This window comes from Schistocerca serialis, chromosome 6 (genome assembly GCF_023864345.2).
Source record: "Schistocerca serialis cubense isolate TAMUIC-IGC-003099 chromosome 6, iqSchSeri2.2, whole genome shotgun sequence".
NCBI classification, from domain to species: domain Eukaryota; kingdom Metazoa; phylum Arthropoda; class Insecta; order Orthoptera; family Acrididae; genus Schistocerca; species Schistocerca serialis.
The window spans coordinates 156,172,279-156,191,996 of NC_064643.1; the positions used below are offsets into that span (position 1 = coordinate 156,172,279).

Here is a 19,718-nt window from a genome sequence, read left to right on the forward strand (position 1 = left end):
GCGAGGCCTTCGTACCTGAAGATTCTTGACGCAATACATCATGAGGTTATCAGGCTGGTCACTGGTGCCTTCCGTACAAGTCCCATCCACAGCCTATGTGCCGAGGCAGGGGAACCGCCGCTTGCCATCCGGCGAAAAATGCTCATGGTGCGACGGGTGTGTCAATTCCTCGCCTGTCCTACCTCCCCTGCGTAACCTACCGTTGCCCGACCGCCTATGGAACGTCTCTTTTCCAGTCGTCCAAGGGCAACGAGACCATTTGGGACTCTTGCCAAGCATTTTCTTGAGTCCCTTGGTGTGGTGCGTGTGGCACTCCAACTCCAGGGTTTTACCCGCCTGCCTCCCTGGTTGCTCCAGAGGCCCAGCGTCCTTTTAGACTTGTCAGAGTACCGGAGGAGCTGCACTCCTGCGTTTGTTTTTACCTCCTTATTTTACGATATTTTAAACCAGCATGTACCAGTATTTACGGATGGCTCTAAACAGGAGGACTCTGTTGGTTGTGCTGTTGTTTTCCCTGATCGAGTAGTCAAGTTACGGCTTCCCGTGGCGTTTACCATCTTTGATGACGAATTGTTTGCGATCTTGTGGCCATAGGAGCAGATGAGATGTGTTCCCAGTCTTATGTTTCTCATCTGTGCTGACTCCCTGAATGCCCCTCAGACCATGCAACACTTGTACCGAGCGGTTACGGTCGTCCAGGACATCCATGATGCCCTACTCCACCTGCAACGGCAGGGGAAGGAGGCTTCTTTCTGCTGGGTGCCGGGGCACGTGGGTATTAGGGGAAACGAACTGGCGGATGTGGCTGCCAAAAATATATGCGTCAATGGGAAGAGGAGTGGCTGGCAGTGAGTGAAAATAAGCTGCGTCTGGTCAAGGCCACCACGCGGCCATGGCGTACGTCCTACCAGTCATCCAGGCGGGATGGGGTTCTCCTCACTCGCCTCCGCACTCTGGTGGGAGGACCCCCCAATCTGCAGTGCTTGTGGCGTCCAGATTACTGTCCGCCACATTTTAATTGACTGTCCTTCATTCTCTGACCAGAGGGCGGTGGTTTCCTTGCCACCGGATTTACCCTCTATTTTGCAAGACGACGCAACGACTGTGGTTAAGGTTTTACGGTTTTGTGTCCTGTCCAATTTGTTGCCTCGGATTTTAGGGAGAGGATTTTAATGTGCTGCTGGGTGACTGGCTCACCCAGGTTTTAGGTAAGAGGTCCACCAGTCACGATTACCTGCTTGTTTCACTTCGATTTCTGTTCTCTTTTCCTTGTGTTTCCTTTCCTTTTTTAGTGCGTTTCTTCTCCTCTTGTTTTGCCTCTGTATGTGAGGATTTGGAACTGCGTCAGCTCTGTGTCTTTTAGCCGTTCTCCTTGTTCGCTGTCCGTCTTCGTCGCTTCTCCGCATGTGTTCCTGTTTCTATGCGTTTGGGAGCTGATGACCACGCTGTTTAGCGCCCGAAAACCTCAAACCACACACACACACACTACTGTGCTGATAAACCTCTTACATTATTTGATTTTCAAACAGCTGAGCAAAACTGAACGTACTTAGACATTTCTCTCTTTACATATTCTGATCATCACTAAACTGACACACAATATTTTTAGCGCAACGCAATCTTTCAATAATCCCTACAAAAGGATGGCCCTGACTAACAATAACCTATACTTTTCATGAATCACGTACCTCACATCCATACTGCTCGCGGCTCACCTCCAACTGCGTAACGCTACGCGCTGTTAACAGCCAACTGCCAAACACTACAATAGCATATACTCCAACAATGCAAAACAACCACAGCCTTCACACAGCACGTTTCAGTGATTTTCATATAGAGCGCTACGTGGCGTTACCAACATAAAAACCTAAAGAGCCTACTTACACACGTGTTAAACACATTGAAAGCAGTAATTAGCATTTATTTTGAATGACATTTCCTTTTAAACCTCCACATGTCAAGCGACGTGTTCATACATTCGTTCCTAAATCCCACAGTGGAAAAATGTTAATTTTTAATGTTGTAGGCTTTAGTGTTTACTAAATGGTAAGTATTAATTTCCATGTGACATATTAAGATGCAAACCGTAGCATGTGGGCTACAGAACAAGCTATGCAAACATCGTCACTGTTCGGCTATGCAAGTAAAGTCAAACAAATTGGAGATAAACCTACCTTTCAGCAAGTTATCGGATTCCTACGTCTTTATGTATCTCTGAAAACACTTCTTGCCTTTGGATGCCATATTCACTTAATATATACACACTTACACATGAAACGTTTTCAGACCTCAATTCGCAAGCTTCACTGCACTGTTCTTTATTAACGAAGGGCTGACAACAAAAAATCAAGAAAGAAATATTTCAATGGTAGCTAGGACTAAATAACTATTAACTGATATCCATTACGTATACTCGAGAAGCCCCTAAAAATTCCTTTCAAAGCATACTGCTCCCTGCGGTTCGCCCTCAAATACTTATCCCTCCAAGCTGGCAACGCTGGAGACGAGATGTCCGCTGTCAGAGGGGTAAGGGCTAGAGCAAGAAGAAAACGCCTTTTACGCAAACGCAACACACGAGTAGCCAAATCTTAGCAACAAACATCTGTCATCTCATTGTTAGTGTGGTAAGAGGGCCAATGCTGGCAGTTCATGTTGTAGTGTTGGTGTCACAAATCACGCCTTTAGGAGAAAGAGAAAATGTTGTGCCGTACTGCTGCAAAGTACAGCATGCCGCAAGTTTCTGTTTTTGATCCACTGTTCTAGTGCAGTATATTAATGATATGGATTATCTTAAACCTTATGTCCAAAACATTCTTAAAATCTGAAACCATAAATAAATACCTAAAGATTGTCAAGAAATACTTTAATTGGCCACTTGCTGCTTCCATGCATCTTATGAGTCTGTATTCCATGCTTACTGCTCATTTTACAGTGCGATGTGAAAAACTCCCGGTATGTTCCGTATGTGACCAAATCCATTTTCTTTGTACTCTGTCATAACTTCGACAATAGGTACCGTTGTCGAATACATCAACGATTTTAAATGTCCTCAAAACAAAAAATTCATTTCAATTAAATCTAGCCATCGGACTGGGCTTTCAGTAGATCCCCTGGACCATTTCACCTGTTCAGAAACTGATTGTCGAAGTTGGAGTCGTACAAGCATTCTGGCGTATTGTTAAATTACTGACAGGGTAACGTTGACTTGCTGCGACCGCAATCCCCGATGCTAGTAATACATGGAGTGGATATCTGTCAGTTAAGGTTCAGACTCTGAATACATCGTTACGAAGAAAGTTACTCTAAGAACGAACGACCCTGAGGAAAACTAAACAAATGATGTGACCAACTGTAAACAAGAATGTGAGTAAAAATGAAAAGGAAGAAGATACGCACAACATAAGACTTTTTTTAAATTACTAATTAGATGCAACTTTGTAAAAACAGGTGTTGTTGGCAATATAATATTAAAACGGCAGAAAAAAGGGAAGTTCCACTTACCAGTAAGGCAACACAGTGAGCGCATGCTGTTTTCGAGACGGATCACTCTTGAAATGATATTGTACTGTGCCAAGAAGATCAAATTATATTTTAGTCTTCGGGCCGATAATAGATATCAAGCTTGCTTCGACGGATCACATTTAGCAACTTACGCAAAAATTTTGTGCTTCTTTCTTCACTGCAAGTGAGATTCCATGGTGACGGATATTACATGCTGAAATAGGTGTTTTGTGATGTCGACTTTTTACCGGTCTATAAACCTATATTTTGTTTTGTAAATCATTATACACTGTGTTGTTCAGTCGAAGATCTAAAATTTATATTTAAGCATGGAAGAGCATTAAAATTAAAGAACAAGAATGTAATTTTTATTGTGACTCGTGTTTCAAATTCGAGACATCCTATGGTTAACGTACATTTTAGGTCAAAAGTGTCTTCAAACTATTAGGTGTGTGAATCTGGTTTTTATCACAGAAAATGCATATTAGGTTGGCACTCAGATGACATAGTTACAGATGTCTAAAAATATTTATACCATATAAAGTATTGTAATGTATTGAAAAAAGTGCGTGACTCAATGTTACATGTCTCATGTTCCTTGGTACGTATTGTTGGAAAAAATTTCCTGCCAGCAGAGAGATGAAAATATGACATTATTTAGCAAATAAGATAAACTTAACATTAACATTTCACTTTTTAATCGCTATGAAATATGATAAGTATTTTCTTTTTAATTCTGTCCTGTGTGTACAGAATTTCATCACATTTTCCAGGCCATTTCCAATTGTGTCATGCACGCTTCATTGCACAGATTATGTAAGAATTTCCAAAAACTGCACACACTATTCCAGCATATTGTGTTGTGTTCTGATGATCCTGAAGAAACTGTTTGAGACAGATTAAGTTTCACACTGAGTCCTTTAATTCCATCAGTAGAAATTTGAAAAACCTGCATAGTTGCAGTACTTCCAGCTGCCTGAGCAAGTTCTGATCGAGCACAGTCATATCAACAGAAGCAGCCGAGGGCGGACGGCAGGGGTTCTACTGCAGTACAGTTCATCACAGACTACACCTCCTGCTACAACGCCCATACCCAGGGTCAAAGAGAGGCGCCCCTCCACTCCCCTCTTAGGGGAAGCGAAAAATTTAATGTAATTAGGCGTTTTCCTTTAAAGAAATAGATTTAAATGTAGGCATTATGCAGGTTTTCAACAGGGTTGGAACTGGATCTTTTTTATGGCTACTTACAGGTCACCATTCGTCTTCAGAAATATTGAAAATACTGCCCCCCCCCTCCCTCCTCCCGGTCCCACCTTCAAACTGTCTTATGGCCACTCTCAGTTTCTGCATACAGTCGCAACAGAGTCCAGTAAGGATGTTAAATAGTTCCTTGTGCTTATGTATTTTACAAAACTAGGTGATGTAGATGATATAGTTCTACATTTCTGGAGACAGGAAACACCGATGACGTTCTAAAATAATGTTGTCATCAGTTGGACTTAATAAATAGGGCATTTATCGAGATAAGATTCGCGTAAGCGATATCACTCAGCCATCGAATTATTTGCTCTAGGATGAACAGGCCGAACTTTTCTCGTGTACCGAAACAACAATGGAATTTTAAAACAGGAGAATGTCACTGCGTCTTACATAAAGGACAAAATCAAACTTTCGTACAGCCGACAAAATTTTGCACTGTAAATGATAAAAAAGACATGTGCTAAACATGTGTGTTCGAATCCTGTCTGATTAGTGCAGTTTAGTTCCGCGTATCCAGAGTTTTTACAGATTTAAAGGTGAAATTGCACTGTTTCGCCACGCCTTAACTCATGTAATTTTCTGGTTATTATATTCCGAGAGTCTCAAAAATGTAATTCACATGTCGCCATAATTTCCCACTTAGGAACTATGAAATACTATTGAGAAGGGTATGTGTTTGATGTGAAATGCAAAATAATTTGTTAAATTACTAGGCACAGAACATTGTATAGTATTACGTTTACAGCGAGCTACAGTCCCCTTTACTTTTTATCAAGGAACTTTCTACGCAGTTGTATTTTACAGTACAGTATCTGGCAACCCCTTTATGTTTAAAAAGAATGAATTTCACTGTTTCCAAGGTTCTCGTATGTGATATCTCACATTTCTGTTTCTGGCCGTCGTCGATCCCGAAAAATTTTCCTTCTGCAGACTGTGGTCTTACTAGCTGAACTAGCGCCGCACTCTTCAGTAACCGACTGAACTTTAAACCTACGAGGGTGTATTCGAATATCCCAGTTGATAACAGCAGTGTTCGCCACACAAAAGGTTTCGGGGTGCACACCGGCTAACAATCCCTCAGGAGCCGTCATTACAGTGCTCACAAGAGTACAGAAAGAATTATTCATTTCGGTAATGATTATTCTGTTTGCAAGCGGTGCAAGTACTAAATTTCTGTAGCCGCTCGAGTTTTGCGCGGACAGAAACCGCTCATTATCGCCGGAGCAATTTCTATAACGAACTGAGCATTAATTACTCTGACGACACAGATAATTACTCGTTACTCTATCAAAAACTTGTAATTAAGTAACAAAGCCTCATCCATCATCGAAGGATTGTTCTACAAGAAAACAGTACCGAATAAAATTACGTACTTCAGGCGTGGGATGGTCTGCAGTACGTAGTGCGTGGATTCATTTCAACCCTAATCCTCATGTCATAGAATGTCATACAAGAGAAGTATTATATTCGTCAGGCTCAGTGTGCTAATCGAGTTCTTCACATTTGCCCACCGGTGAATTGTTTGCATTGTTAAGTGCGCACTTTGACTGTACTGTTGTGGAAGTGTAGCTGTTAAGATACTGTAGCTGCATCCTAGTTCTGATAGCGGAGTTTACTAAGTAGGTGCTGTGCAACACTGCCAATATAGCGCGCTAAATGTCTTGGTCGCTACAGGTAGTCGGCTGGGGAAGTGTTGGTTGGTTGGTTGGTTCGTTTGGGGAAGGAGACCAGACAGCGTGGTCATCGGTCTCATCGGATTAGGGAAGGACGGGGAAGGGAGTCGGCCGTGCCCTTTGAAAGGAACCATCCCGGCATTTGCCTGGAGCGATTTAGGGAAATCACGGAAAATCTAAATCAGGATGGCCGTCGTCCTCCCGAATGCGAGTCCAGTGTCTAACCACTACGTCACCTCGCTCGGTGGGGGAAGTGTGGGGAGAGCGATAGTGGTGGGGATCGCTCAGAGCGCTGTAGGGGAAATTCCGTTCAGAACTGAAGCCTACACTCACATTTTTGGTAAATATTAAGCGGGACTCCCCACGCCCACACTTGCATGGTGACCATTCAAAAAGATCTGTCACCTCTTCTATGGTTAGTATCTAAAACAAATTCCGCCGAAAATGCAGCGATTTATTTTCGCCTGGTTCGTTAATCATTTGTAGCTTACAGTGTTGCGAGTGGGGAATTTTTAGTAAAACCTAAACATTTCTCTTGCTGCCATGTTCAAATTCGCTTCCATTGCCAAAACTCAGTGGAGCTTACGCAGTCTGGCCTCGCTAACATGCTGTGCAGATGCAACTGCGAGGGAAATTCTGAAAAAGTGGTTTATTATGTTTATTAAATGAGGAACTGAGGGAAAGTACGGTCAGCATCTTACGAAAAAGGACATCTTCGGTACAAAATAAACGTGTAATGATTTCACTCATGTTGCCCCAAACCCTGTAGCATTTCTCGTTTCACCAGCAATCGATTACTCTTAAAAATTACATTCTTTCATCGGAAAAGTCTGCAGTTAGTGTAATAACACGGTAGATAATGAAGTTTTGCGTAAAACCATACGGTAAAATACTCTCCTCTACGTGTTTTATCATTTGCCAAAATCTAATTTCGATATCTCAAGCCGTTTATGAAATATGAGGAATGTAGAAGTTGCAGATATTTCGATCTTGCTTTATCGCTGGCGCGGTGCAATCGCAAATGAGAGCTCTATGTCAAATCAATTTTCTCGAGATTTGTGACAGATGTAGACCTCTAACCACGTCTAAAGAAAAATTCATTATATTAGCTAAATTTCATACGCAGCAATATATTATGTGATATCCACCAGACGCAAACTCATACCTACCCCTATTTTCCATTGCAAACTTTTTCGATTTTCGCGCAGTGTGTTACTTCCACGAAAATATCACTGTTCTGTGACCATTAACGAAATAATGATCACATGATAATTAACCTGACATACAATCTTATAAGTAAAGCGCTGCGTAAATTTTTCGCCGAATAGTTTCTGTACAATCGTTTGAGAAAGATTGCAGGGCGTGGCGTCGATTCTGTCATCACTGACTGTTCGAAATGTGAAAAACACTTATCGTCCTCCCCTTCTGAACAAACGAGTGAACTCGCCCAGCTCTTTGGACGAAAAATGGTCCCTGCGCATCGGCCTATACCATGGTCCAAGTCGGTCTCGCAAATAAATGTCGTCTATTATGAGTCAGGAAAGTAAGATAGGCCTGGACCAATGACTGAGAATATGTGCACAGAAGCAGCAGCTGTGGCAATTCAGTACTGAGATCTTTCGCATGTCTTCCGTTAACCCATAATACTGAGTTCACCTTGCCGAATTATAAAGCCTTATCATTTTGTTGCTCACTTTCAATATTAACTAAAGACATTATTTTATGGCTTATAAAGAGTTTTTAAACACATTTTAAAATCTAATATAAACAGTAATACATATCATTTACAAACAGACATCTATATTTTTAATTAAATCAATTGTGTCGTTAGTTGCCATTAGGAAATCGTCGGAAGCGCCACGATAGGTCCTACTGGGACATTCTGTAACAAACGGATTGCCTGGCTTCTCCACAATCGGATTTTGGAGATGGAACCTTAACTCCTAGACAGAGACCGCGCTTACGCCATGATTGGTACATATTCTGTTAAACGTTGTGCATGACCTGCGTGAATGGTGGAAGGCACGGTGTTTCTTTCCAACGTAGGGCATGTTCAGGCAATGTGAAGGGCAAGCTTCTGTCCAGTTTCCATGAGTCTGTTACGTTGACCTGAGACTTTTTTTCATGGTTATTTACATGGACGGTTTTTAATCGAAGCCGGTTTGTTTCTGGAATAATCGCATCTTGATGGATAGGGACTTGCGGGTTGTATACGTTAAAATTCACAGAGTAGCGTTGATTTCCTCCGAAGTCCAAGGGGCGATTGTGGCGCAATATGGACAGCCATTCCACGGGGGTTGATCTTAGTATACCACAAATAATTCTGTTTGTGCTGTTTAGTCCTGCGTGCTACTGCACTACTCAGACATACAGGCCCACCATATTCCACGGCAGAGTATACTAGCCCAATTGCTGAAGTGTGCAGATTTTCAGCAGCGAAGTCCCAGGTTGTTCCGTACAGCTTACGGAGGATGTTGTTCCTAGATGGTATCACCGCAGATTTGTTTTCCAGACACTCCTCGTATGACAGTGTCCTGTCCAATACGAACCCTAGATAATTTGGGTGTTGGTGGTGTTCAACTACTCTCACCAAAATAGACCTGGAGCTATCTATTGGCCGCGCTATTGATGGGGTTTTGTTTCAGTCTCCATATCCGAATGTATGTTCCCATTATCGCCAGATCATATGTTAAGATGACTTCCGTCTTTTTCGGAGTTTCGATGTTCCACTGCCTGCACCCAGTCATCGATGTATCCAAACTTGGGAGATCTAGTTTCAGGCATATCGAAGAATTACAGATTAAACAGGAGTTGGTCGGGGACAGTAGTCCATATTTAGTATCCTTAAAGAGTTTACCCTGTTGCTCAGTATGACCAGCAAGTGTGCTATTAATAAGTTACATTGCTTTTCTATATGGGATTATCTGAATGAGTTTATAGAGACTAACTTGTCTCCATACTGTAATATTAGCTGCTGAAAGAATACGTAAATGCAGTTGATATTTTCAATTTCTTTCAAAAGCCTGTTTCTATGTAGGTCGTGAGTGACATTATGTGGTCTGTATAGTTTCTTTGCGGTCGAAAACCAGCTTGTTCATTCGGAATTTTCTAAGGTATTGTAACCTACATTTTTTGGAGACAACTCTTTAAAGACTCTTTAATGAAGTGTGTATATTGAACTAAGAAACGCTATTGAGCAGTAGCTTTTCGGTCAGTTTCTAGTTCTCAACGCTTAAAGATAGCGGTGATGTTAGATGTTTTCAGTATGTTTGGGATTCTCCCTATCATCATGATATCAATGAAGAACTCTGCCACTCATTTTGGTTGTTTTTGGCATATTTACCACAATTCAGGAGGAAAGCCCATCAGACTTTGGTGATTTTTCCCCTTTAACTTCTTAGAGAGCCATTGTTATTTCCTCGATACTAAATGATTAGGCAAATACGGTACGGTCGAAGCTAGATGTCTTCAAATCCATGAATTCTTGTTTGACCTGGGATAGGCCTGTTTTGTCCCCTGGGATTCTTCAATTAATCACAACGTGCTTCGCAATCCTATCTGAGTGCAATGCGACTTCACCCCATGAATCCTTACGGCCGGCCGGGGTGGCCGAGCGGTTCTAGGCTCTACAGTCTCCTACCGCGCGACCGCTAAGGTCGCAGGTTCGAATCCTGCCCTGGGCATGGATGTGTGTGATGTCCTTAGGTTAGTTAGGTTTGAGTAGTTCTGAGTTCTAGGGGATAGATGACCTCAGAAGTTAAGTCCAATAGTGCTCAGAGCCATTTGAATTTGAAATCCTCCCGTGTCGTTTCTTTAAAAGTAACCAGCCTTCTCTGCTAACTTTTGAAGTATTGTCCGTTTATCACGTCGAGACATGTCCTGTGTGCGTAGGAGATCATCAGCTACCTCTCCGTCCCCTCTTTGGTGGAACACCTTGAATATTTCTTCACACTGAGCATTTCATCCTGGTATGTATTCCTCGCCGAATTCTCTGGGCATGGTCTTCTCTCCTGTTCTGCTGTTACTGCTCTTGTGAACCTTTGGTAGCTTTCGATAGTGGGTGGAATCCAGCCTATGCATTTGTCAAAATTACATTTTAGATGGGGACAGAACCTGATCAGAGGGACGCTTATTCCCATTTTAATTAGAACTGATCGATGTTGGCTGTGTGGGAAATTGAAATATTCTGTTGGTGCCTTGCAACGTCAGCTGGCCTCTATATTACAACTCGCCTCTACATTACAACAAATTTTAACTGACAATTCTCAGGGCCTCCAGACGAGAAAGCATATGATTAAAACGATTCACAACAGTTGCAGAGATTGCAATTGTCGTCGGCAGAGCGATGTGTCAACGGCGAACCAGACAGAAGGCGCGATGAAGTTGGTTGTCTGGTTGGTTGTTCCTATGGCAATTGTTGTGTAAACAATCAACCCTCAGTGACGTTGTTACACTGACCTTGGTATAGTTGAACGGTCCTAAGTAAGTGCAGAAAGACTTCCCATGAACTTAACAGTTGGCGTAATGAACGGCTGTGAGGACGTGCAAGGTAGTGCCCGTGACAAAAGTGAAAGAACACAATTGTATCTGAGTATAACGTCAGTGAAACCTGGCAACGCTATTCATATTTAGGGGTAAATCAAAATTAACGATACGTAATGAGACGAACATGCAAAAGGGTAATTTAAGATTTAGATATACTGAAAGCAATCTTGGAATCTGAGTTACGTTGATAAAGGAATTAACGTACTTTACTCCAGTACTGGTCCAGTGGTCGGTGTCCCTGACAAGTAGTCGCGGTTGTAGAAATACAAGGACTTCAGAGACGTGTTGCCATGATGGTAATTGATGGTAACATGTAGCAGAGGTGTTAAGGGTACTTGAATAGGAACATTATGAAGGGGGCAAGTTTTGTTATCATGTCATTCGTTGTATTTAAGGAACCTGCATTTGTGGAAGCCTTTGTGACAATCTGCCACCAAAATCATATATTTCGTATGAAGTGTGTATTGTCCTTAGCGTATGTTAGTTAGATTAGGTAGTGTGTTAGCCTAGGAAACGATGACCTCAGCTGTTTGGTCCATAGAACTTACCACAATTAATCCTCATTGTGTGCCATCCTCTGCCAATTTACCTGTCTGTTCTTTCCCTTTCCTCCTCCCTCCTTTTCTACCCCTCTCCTTTTCCTGTCCTCTCCTTTTCCACTCTCCTTTTCCTCTCCTCTCCATTTCTGCTCTCCTATTTTTCCATTCCCCCTCTCCCCCCCCCGCCCCCCCCCAACACACACACCACCTCCTGACGCTGCATCTGGCAGTCCCTACTCCCTTCACACGCTACCATGCACCACTCTTCCTTCCCCCAACCTATACCCTGTTATGCATTCCCCTTCCTCACCCCCATACGAGATTGCTATTCGTATGAGTCACATGCCAGTTGGAGCAGCTGCCGTTGACGGCCAAATGTAGGTGAGGTGTGCTTGCTTGTGTGAATGTGTGTATGTTATCTTTGCTGAGGAACGCTTTGGCCTGTAGCTGTATGCGTGTCACTCTTTTTGAAGTGCCTGGCAGCAACCCAGTGGGTCATCTTTACGGTGAGTAGAAATTTATCCAATCCCTTATATATTTATTATTATTCCAACCTGGAGTATCCATTGTCTCATTAGGAACAATACTGTTACCTTTACCTAAGTGGGATGACATTTATGCTCAGCGAAGACAGTGTTGGTTGTTAACCAAAAAGTCGCAGTTATCTCACAAACTGTTAGTACGCATTCTCTGAAAATTATTTCGAATAGTTTGTTCATGAGCCGAAGCGAATAGTAAAAGGTTGTGAAAACACACTTGAGCTATTAGCAACAAATAATCCTAAGTTAATAACGAACATCAAAACGGGTACAGGTATTAGTGAATACAGGGTTGTCGTAGCGCGACTGAATATTGTAACCCACAAACCTTCCATAAATAAACGAAAAATATATCTATTCAAAAAAGCAGATAAAAATTCACTTGACGCCTTCTTGAGAGACCATGTCCACTCCTTCCATGTTAACATTATAACTGTAGGCCAGATGTGGCCTGAATTCAAAGTAATAGTATCGGCAACCAATGAGGGATTTACAACATATAAATTAACAAACGACGGAACGGATCCTCCTTGGTACACAAAACGAGTTAGAACACTGCTGCAGAAAAGAAGAAACAAACATGCAAAATTTAAACAGCCGTAAAATCCCCGAGATTGGCGATCCTTTAGAGAAGCTCGAAATATAGCGCTGACTTCAGTGCTAGAAGCTTATACTAGTTTTCACAACGAAACTGTCTCAAAACCTGGCAGAAAATCCAAAGAGATTCTGGATGTATGTCAAGTACGCTAGCTGCAAGACACAATCAATGCCTTCTCTGTGCGATGGCAATGGAGATCCCACCGAATACAGTGCTGCTAAAGCCGAGTTACTAAACACAGCCTTCCGAAATGCCATAACAAAATAAGACGAAGTAAATACTCCCAAATTCGAATCAAGAACAGCTGCCAATATGAGTAACGTAGAAATAAATACACTTGGAGTAGTGAAGCAACTTAAATTATTTAATAAAAGCAAGTCTTCTGGTCAAGGCTGTTTACCAATTAGGTTCCTTTCAGAGTATGCTGATGCTATAGCTCCATACTTAACAATCATATACAACCGTTCGCTCGACGGAATATCCGTATCCAAAGACTGGAAAGCTGCACAGGTCACACCAATATTCAAGAAAGGTAGTAGGAATAATCCACTAACTTACAGGCCCATATCATTAACGTCGATTTGCAGCAGGATTTTGGAACATATATTGTGTTCGCAGATTATGAATTACGTCGAAAAAAGAAAAGAAACAGTCTATTGACACACAGTCAACATGAATTTAGGAAAAATCGTTCTTGTAACACAATTACCTCTTTACTCGCAGGAAGTGTTGAGCGCTATTGAATGGGATTTAAGAATGATTCCCTATTACTGGATATCCTGAAGGCTTTTGACACTGTATCGCACAAGTGGCTTGTAGTGAAATTACGTGCTTGTGGAATATCGTCTCAGTTATGTGACTGTATTCGTGATTTCCTGCCAAAGATGTAACAGTTCGTAGTAATTGACGGAAAACTATCGAGTAAAACAGAACTGATTTACCGAAAATACATTTACAGGCCATTCGCTGTTCCTTATCTACGAGGGTTGCAACTTTAATAGTGGCAACTACTTATTTACAGCTCGTACAAAATAGATACGTGTTTCAAAGTCTTACCGACCTTCAAAGTAGTCACCAACATTGTGTATGACCCGTTGCCAGCGATGTGGAAGTTGTAGGATACTCTTAGCAGTGCAAGTTGCGTTGACAGTTCGAGCGGCGCGGTCTATTGCCCGACAAATTTGTAGCAGTTCTGAAGCGAAGGCATGAAGTGTTTCCTTCAGTTTAGAAATCGAGTTGAACTCATGAGGGCTTAAGTCAGGGGAGTGCAGTTGCTGGTATAGCACTTAGCAGCCCCATCAGTCAAACAAATCAGTAACAGGTTGCACTGTATGTGCTTCAGTATTGCCATGCAAAATGACGGTCAGGTCTTGCAGAAAGTGTCATCACTTCTGTCTCTAAGTTGGTATCGGGCCGTGTTCCAAAATGAACAGCATAGAATCAGAAGTTATGACACTTTCTGCAGGACCTGACCATCATTTTTCAGGAAAATACTCAGGCACATACAGTGGAGCTGTTACTGATTTGGTGGACTCATGGGGCTGCTAAGTGCTATACCACCTACTGCACTCCCCTGACTTAAGTCCTCGTGAGTTCAACGCGATTTCCAAACTGAAGAAAACAGTTACGGCATTCACTTCAGAACTGCTACAATTTCGCCGGGCAATACACCGCGCCGCTCGAACTGTCAAACCGAGCGAGGTGGCGCAGTGGTTAGCACACTGGACTCGCATTCGGGAGGATGACGGTTCAATCTCGTCTCCGGCCATCCTGATTTAGGTTTTCCGTGATTTCCCTAAATCGCTTCAGGCAAATGCCGGGATGGTTCCTTTGAAAGGGCACGGCCGATTTCCTTCCCCATCCTTCCCTCCCCCGAGCTTGCACTCCGTCTCTAATGACCTCGTTGTCGACGGGACGTTAAACACTAATCTCCTCCCCCTCCTCTCTCGAACTGTCAACACTGCTAAGAGGATCATACGACTTCTACATCGCTGGCAAAGGGTTATACACAATGCTGGTGACTACTCTAAAGATCATAAAACTTTGAAGCCAGTATATATTTTTTACGAGCTGTAAATAAATAGTCGCCACTATTAAAGTTCCAACCCTGGTATATAAACGATTTGGGAGACTATCTGAACAGCCCTATTAGATTGTTTGCAGATGACGCTGTCGTTTATCGACTGATAGTCATCAGAAGATCAAAACAAATTTCAAAACGATTTAGAAAAGATATATGTATCGTGCGAAGACTGGCAATTGACCCTAAATATGTGTGAGGTCGTCCACTTGAGTGCTAAAAGGAATCCGTTAAACTTCGGTTACACGATAAATCAGCCAAATCTGAAGCCCGTAAATTCCACTAAACATCTAGAGATTACAATTACGAACAAATTAAATTGGAAGGGACACATGTTGTGGGGAAGGCTAACCAAAAACAGCGTTTATTGGCAGGACACTTAGAAAATGTAACATCTACTAAGTAGACACTACGCTTGTCCGTCCTCTTTTAGAATAATGCCGTGCAGTGTGGGAACCTTACCAGATAGGTTTGACGGAATACATCGAAAAAGTTGAAAGAAGGGCAGCACGTTTTGTATTATAGCGAAATAGAGGAGAGAGTGTCACTGATATGATACAGGATTTGGGTGGATTTCATTAAAAGATAGGCGTTTTTCGTTGCGGCGGAATAGTCTCACGAAATTCCAGTCACCAACTTTCCCCTTTAAATGCGAAAATATTTTGTTGACGGTGACCTACATGGGGAGAGGCGATCAGCATGATAAAACAAGGCAAGCCAGTGGTCGTACGGAAAAATATAGGTGTTCGTTCTTTCCGCGCCCTGTACGGGATTGGAATAATAGAGAACTGTGAAGGTGGTTCGATGAACCCTTTGCCAGGCAATTAAATGTTATTTGCAGAGCATCCATGTAGATGTAGAGGTAGACATATGACATACCCTGTAACAGTTCGTTGGTAATGTGGAATTTCGTAACTGCTTGACGTTTTATTGAAGTGGGGTGTCAGAGAGAGAATTTCAAGTCTGATCCATGCGAAGCGGAGGGGAGCAGTCAGCACAGACCAAAAGGAGGAAGGAGGTAAAATGAGGCTGCACAAGGCGACCACAGATGTTCAAGTTGAGTATTGAATAGGCATGGAGGGGATCAAAGCCCATTGTTGAAGTGAACGTTTTGTATCAGAGGCTCAGTTTCAGCTTAGTACTGCTGGTTAGGTCGCACGTGTTATACGCATGTATCCCTAGCTCTGACGCTGCAATCTGCCATATGACGAAGTCTGACATCAGCTTTGCCCCTAAGATACATGAAGCGTGCCTGCAAACTGTGCTACTGCTATGTGGCCACGCGCTGTTCTACACGCTGTCAGGGTGGGATTCGTCCCACACTAGCAGAGTCCACGCCCCTCACTCTGTACCATGTGCCGAGGTTGGACATCCACTGTGTGCCGCAGGTACCCGGAGCAGGCCCGCAAGCTGTGCACGCTGCAGCGCTGTCACGTGGCCATCGCACTGTGCTACACGGTGCCGGTGCTGGCGTGCAGCCCACCCATAGCGGTCTTCGAGATTCGGGAGACCAGGGTGCGCCAGCACTCGGGCAACCTCACTCTTTACCACGTGGGGCTCAGCGACGCCGCCGAGAAGGACGATAAGCTGCTCTACCACGCCAGCTTCTGGCTCTACTCGGTGAGCACACCTCTAGCTACCTAACAGCCGAGAAATTTTCAGTAAACTTTTGCATCATCAGCGTCAAGTGGTGGATTTCTCTCGGTCATTATCAAGTGATAAATCATTTGAAAGGAAATTGTTGGCTTTTCGCGCTATGTGGATTCAGCCTGTGAGCTCTTTCTTTACGTGCTGTAGGGCCGGGCGCAGTGGCCGAGCGGTTCTAGGCGCTCCAGTCTGGAACTGCGCGACCGCTGCGGTCGCAGGTTCGAAACTTGCCTCGGGCATGGATGTGTTAGGTTAGTTAGGTTCAAGCAGTTCTAAGTTCTAGGGGACTGATGACCTCAGTCCCAAAGTGCTCAGAACCATTTCAACCATTTTTTTACGTGTTTTTACTGTGTTGATTCTAGATATATGTCTTGCAGCGCTCTTATTTGATGAATCACAGGGCCAGGTGCCAGCAGTTGTAATGTATACGACATATTTTACGTTGCATGAGTTGCTATGTGAGCGTTGCCATGTACTACTGAAGAATGCTGAAAAACGTGCTTTTATGTAACAGACCAGAACATAATCAGAGGCTGTAACACCATTCGCGCATCACATGACAATAGATCACTGTATAGTCGTTTGCAAAGTGTTAGCTATTTCAATAATTAAATTAGCTTTTCGCGATAAGAGCAATTTAAAACGAAGCTACACTTCGCAACAATCAGAAATTCCCACTAATCTGAACCAGGAATTTACAAAAATAATAACTGTAATAGCTTCTACGTCGGGCAGACGGGACGTAATTTCTTCACACGATTCCGTGAACACGTAAGAGTCAGTGAAAACAACCAATCAAGTTTCTATCTACTTCTAAAAACCGAAAACACCTCAGTACAAAACATCGAAACAGATTTAGATAAAACGCCGAAAGGATTAGACGTGACTATTATATAACAACTTGAGATATATATACACACAAAACTTTCCGAAGGAAATTCTTAATGAACATACCGGTTTCAAATAAAGAAATTATTTAAATAACTTAACTGACTTAATCGATATAGGTTGGAAGCGGAACCGTGGGTATTATACACATGCCAGAGATACCTAAAGACATCAACATCTCTGACCAAAGTCTGTTCTCACATAAATGTAAAGCATCTGTGGTGTCAACTGTCATAAATTACGCTAAATATTTGCGACTTACACTAAAATGTCACGCCCTGCTGTATGAAACCTAACACCATAAAATCAACGTGACACCGAAATTTCTCGAATTTCATACGAAATGTAGCAAGAACAGTCACACCAGATATTATTTATATGTCAGAAAAATGTTGACAGCAGTACAAAACCAAAGATAGGATACACAGATTGCGATACCTAAAGACAGAATCACCTCTGACCATAATCTGTTAGTATGTAAATACAAAAGTCAAAAATAACAGGAAATATTATATCAAAATATTTCGCCACACTGTATATACCAGCGCAAAATCTACGTAAAATCGATATTTCAGAATTTCACATGAAATTTAAATGGTTCAAATGGCTCTGAGCACTATGGGACTTAACAACTGTGGTCATCAGCCCCCTAGAACTTAGAACTACTCAAACCTAACTAACCTAAGGACATCACACACATCGAAGCCCGAGGTAGGATTCGAACCTGCGACCGTAGCGGTCACGTGGTTCTAAACTGAAGCGCCTAGAACCGCACGGCCACTGCGGCCGGCACGTGAAATCTAGCTAAAACAGTCACCGGATAAGTCACACCTAGGGTGATCATATTTTATTCAGTCAAAACTGGGACTTTCATACATTTTCTTAGCCAAAAAGTGGGACAATTTTTATTTCTCGTTAAATATCAATGCTAACATTTCTTCTTCCTCTGCAAATATAGCCTTCACTGATATTTGTGTGTGTGTGTGTGTGTGTGTGTGTGTGTGTACAAAACCAAACAAAGAATGGAAAGACTGGAAAGAAGTACATTTCAAGTTTTCAGAAATTTACTTATTTAGAAATGTAACATTTATAACACAGAATGTAGAAAGACATACAGTAACAATCACTACAAAAAAAGTTGTTAGTGAACACAAGGAATTTACGGTTTTGTGGATTCCACACTGCAATCATATTTCTTCGAAGATGAAATTTCATTCAGCAACTTAGGTTTGCCTAATAGGTATGAACGGAAGTCAGTGCAACTGTATTTACTGAAGTTTAAACAGGTCAGTATAATACACTTAACGCTCCTCACCATAAATTTATGTCTCTCATCTATCCACTGTGACGATAGTAAGCTGAAAACTCAACATTTGCATTGTGGGCAGGGAGTGAAAAGAAGTACTGCGCTATATTAAGCGATTCTCTGAACTGTTCATTACACTGGCAAGACCTGAAAAACCTACATCATTTTTCATGTGGCATCAACTGAGTCCATTGCTCACTGTCTGTTTCCACTTGTTGCTTTACAAACGACTGTATATGAACTATTTCATCAAATAAGAGGCTGTCATTTACTAGAATGCCCTTTTCAATTAGCCACATTAAAGTATTTTCAACTATTGACCATTCTGGTGGTTCTGTGAGCATCATCCATGAGAATACAGAAAACTCAGCTATTCCCTGTAACCATGAGGATAAACAGTCTACTGAAGCATCATAAAACGTTCATACCGCTATGTCAAATTTCTTAACAGACTGGTCATCACAATCATTCAGCAGTTTTTTTTTTTTTTTTTTTTTTTTTTTTTACACTTAGTGGTACAAAACGTTCATGTTTCCTTGAATTTAGACTTGTCAAAGCATTATTTAAGACTGCTAATACTTCACATATGGAATTATTCTGTTTCTCAATGCTCAGAATGGATTGTTGGAAAACACTCATTTGTGAATGTACAAAAAGTAAATAACGTTAATTTATAGGATCACTGAAAAAACTCTTTAAGGTTGCAGGACATTTTGAGTTAGACTGTGACAAAAAGTAAGATTTCAAAGGTTCAAACATTTTCAAGATCCTTTGTATGGCTGAAAACAATGAAAGCCACCGTGTTTTGGAAAAGGAAAGTAAATTTTTGTGACACCAACAAATTCATAGAATACAGGGAGTTCTGCAAGACGAATAGAAAAAATATGAAAATGGTTATACAACTTCATGACAATGCAGTCCATGTCAACAGGTAAAACATCACAAGCACTTTGAAGTGTGTTATGAACAACATGTGCTGGACAACCAATGCCAACAATGTTAGAGTTTTTTAATTTTTCTTTCAGATGTGTGAAAACATTATTACCCTCTTTCTCCATTAACGCCGCAAAATTACAGTTAGTATTATCTGCACCAAATGCAACACACTTTGAGACGATACTGAATGACTGTATAACATGAGA

General features: G+C 42.0%; 1 protein-coding gene across 1 annotated transcript in view; it reads left to right on the forward strand.

Moving 5' to 3' along the window:
- LOC126484708 (G-protein coupled receptor dmsr-1-like) overlaps positions 1-19,718 on the forward strand; it is a gene marked incomplete at its 5' end in the record, with an annotated part of 81,091 nt that overhangs the window by 50,672 nt on the left and 10,701 nt on the right. The window contains one exon of the mRNA XM_050108304.1: positions 16,124-16,355. Within this exon, the coding sequence (XP_049964261.1) occupies positions 16,124-16,355 (232 nt within the window). The remainder of the gene's footprint in view (positions 1-16,123; positions 16,356-19,718) is intronic.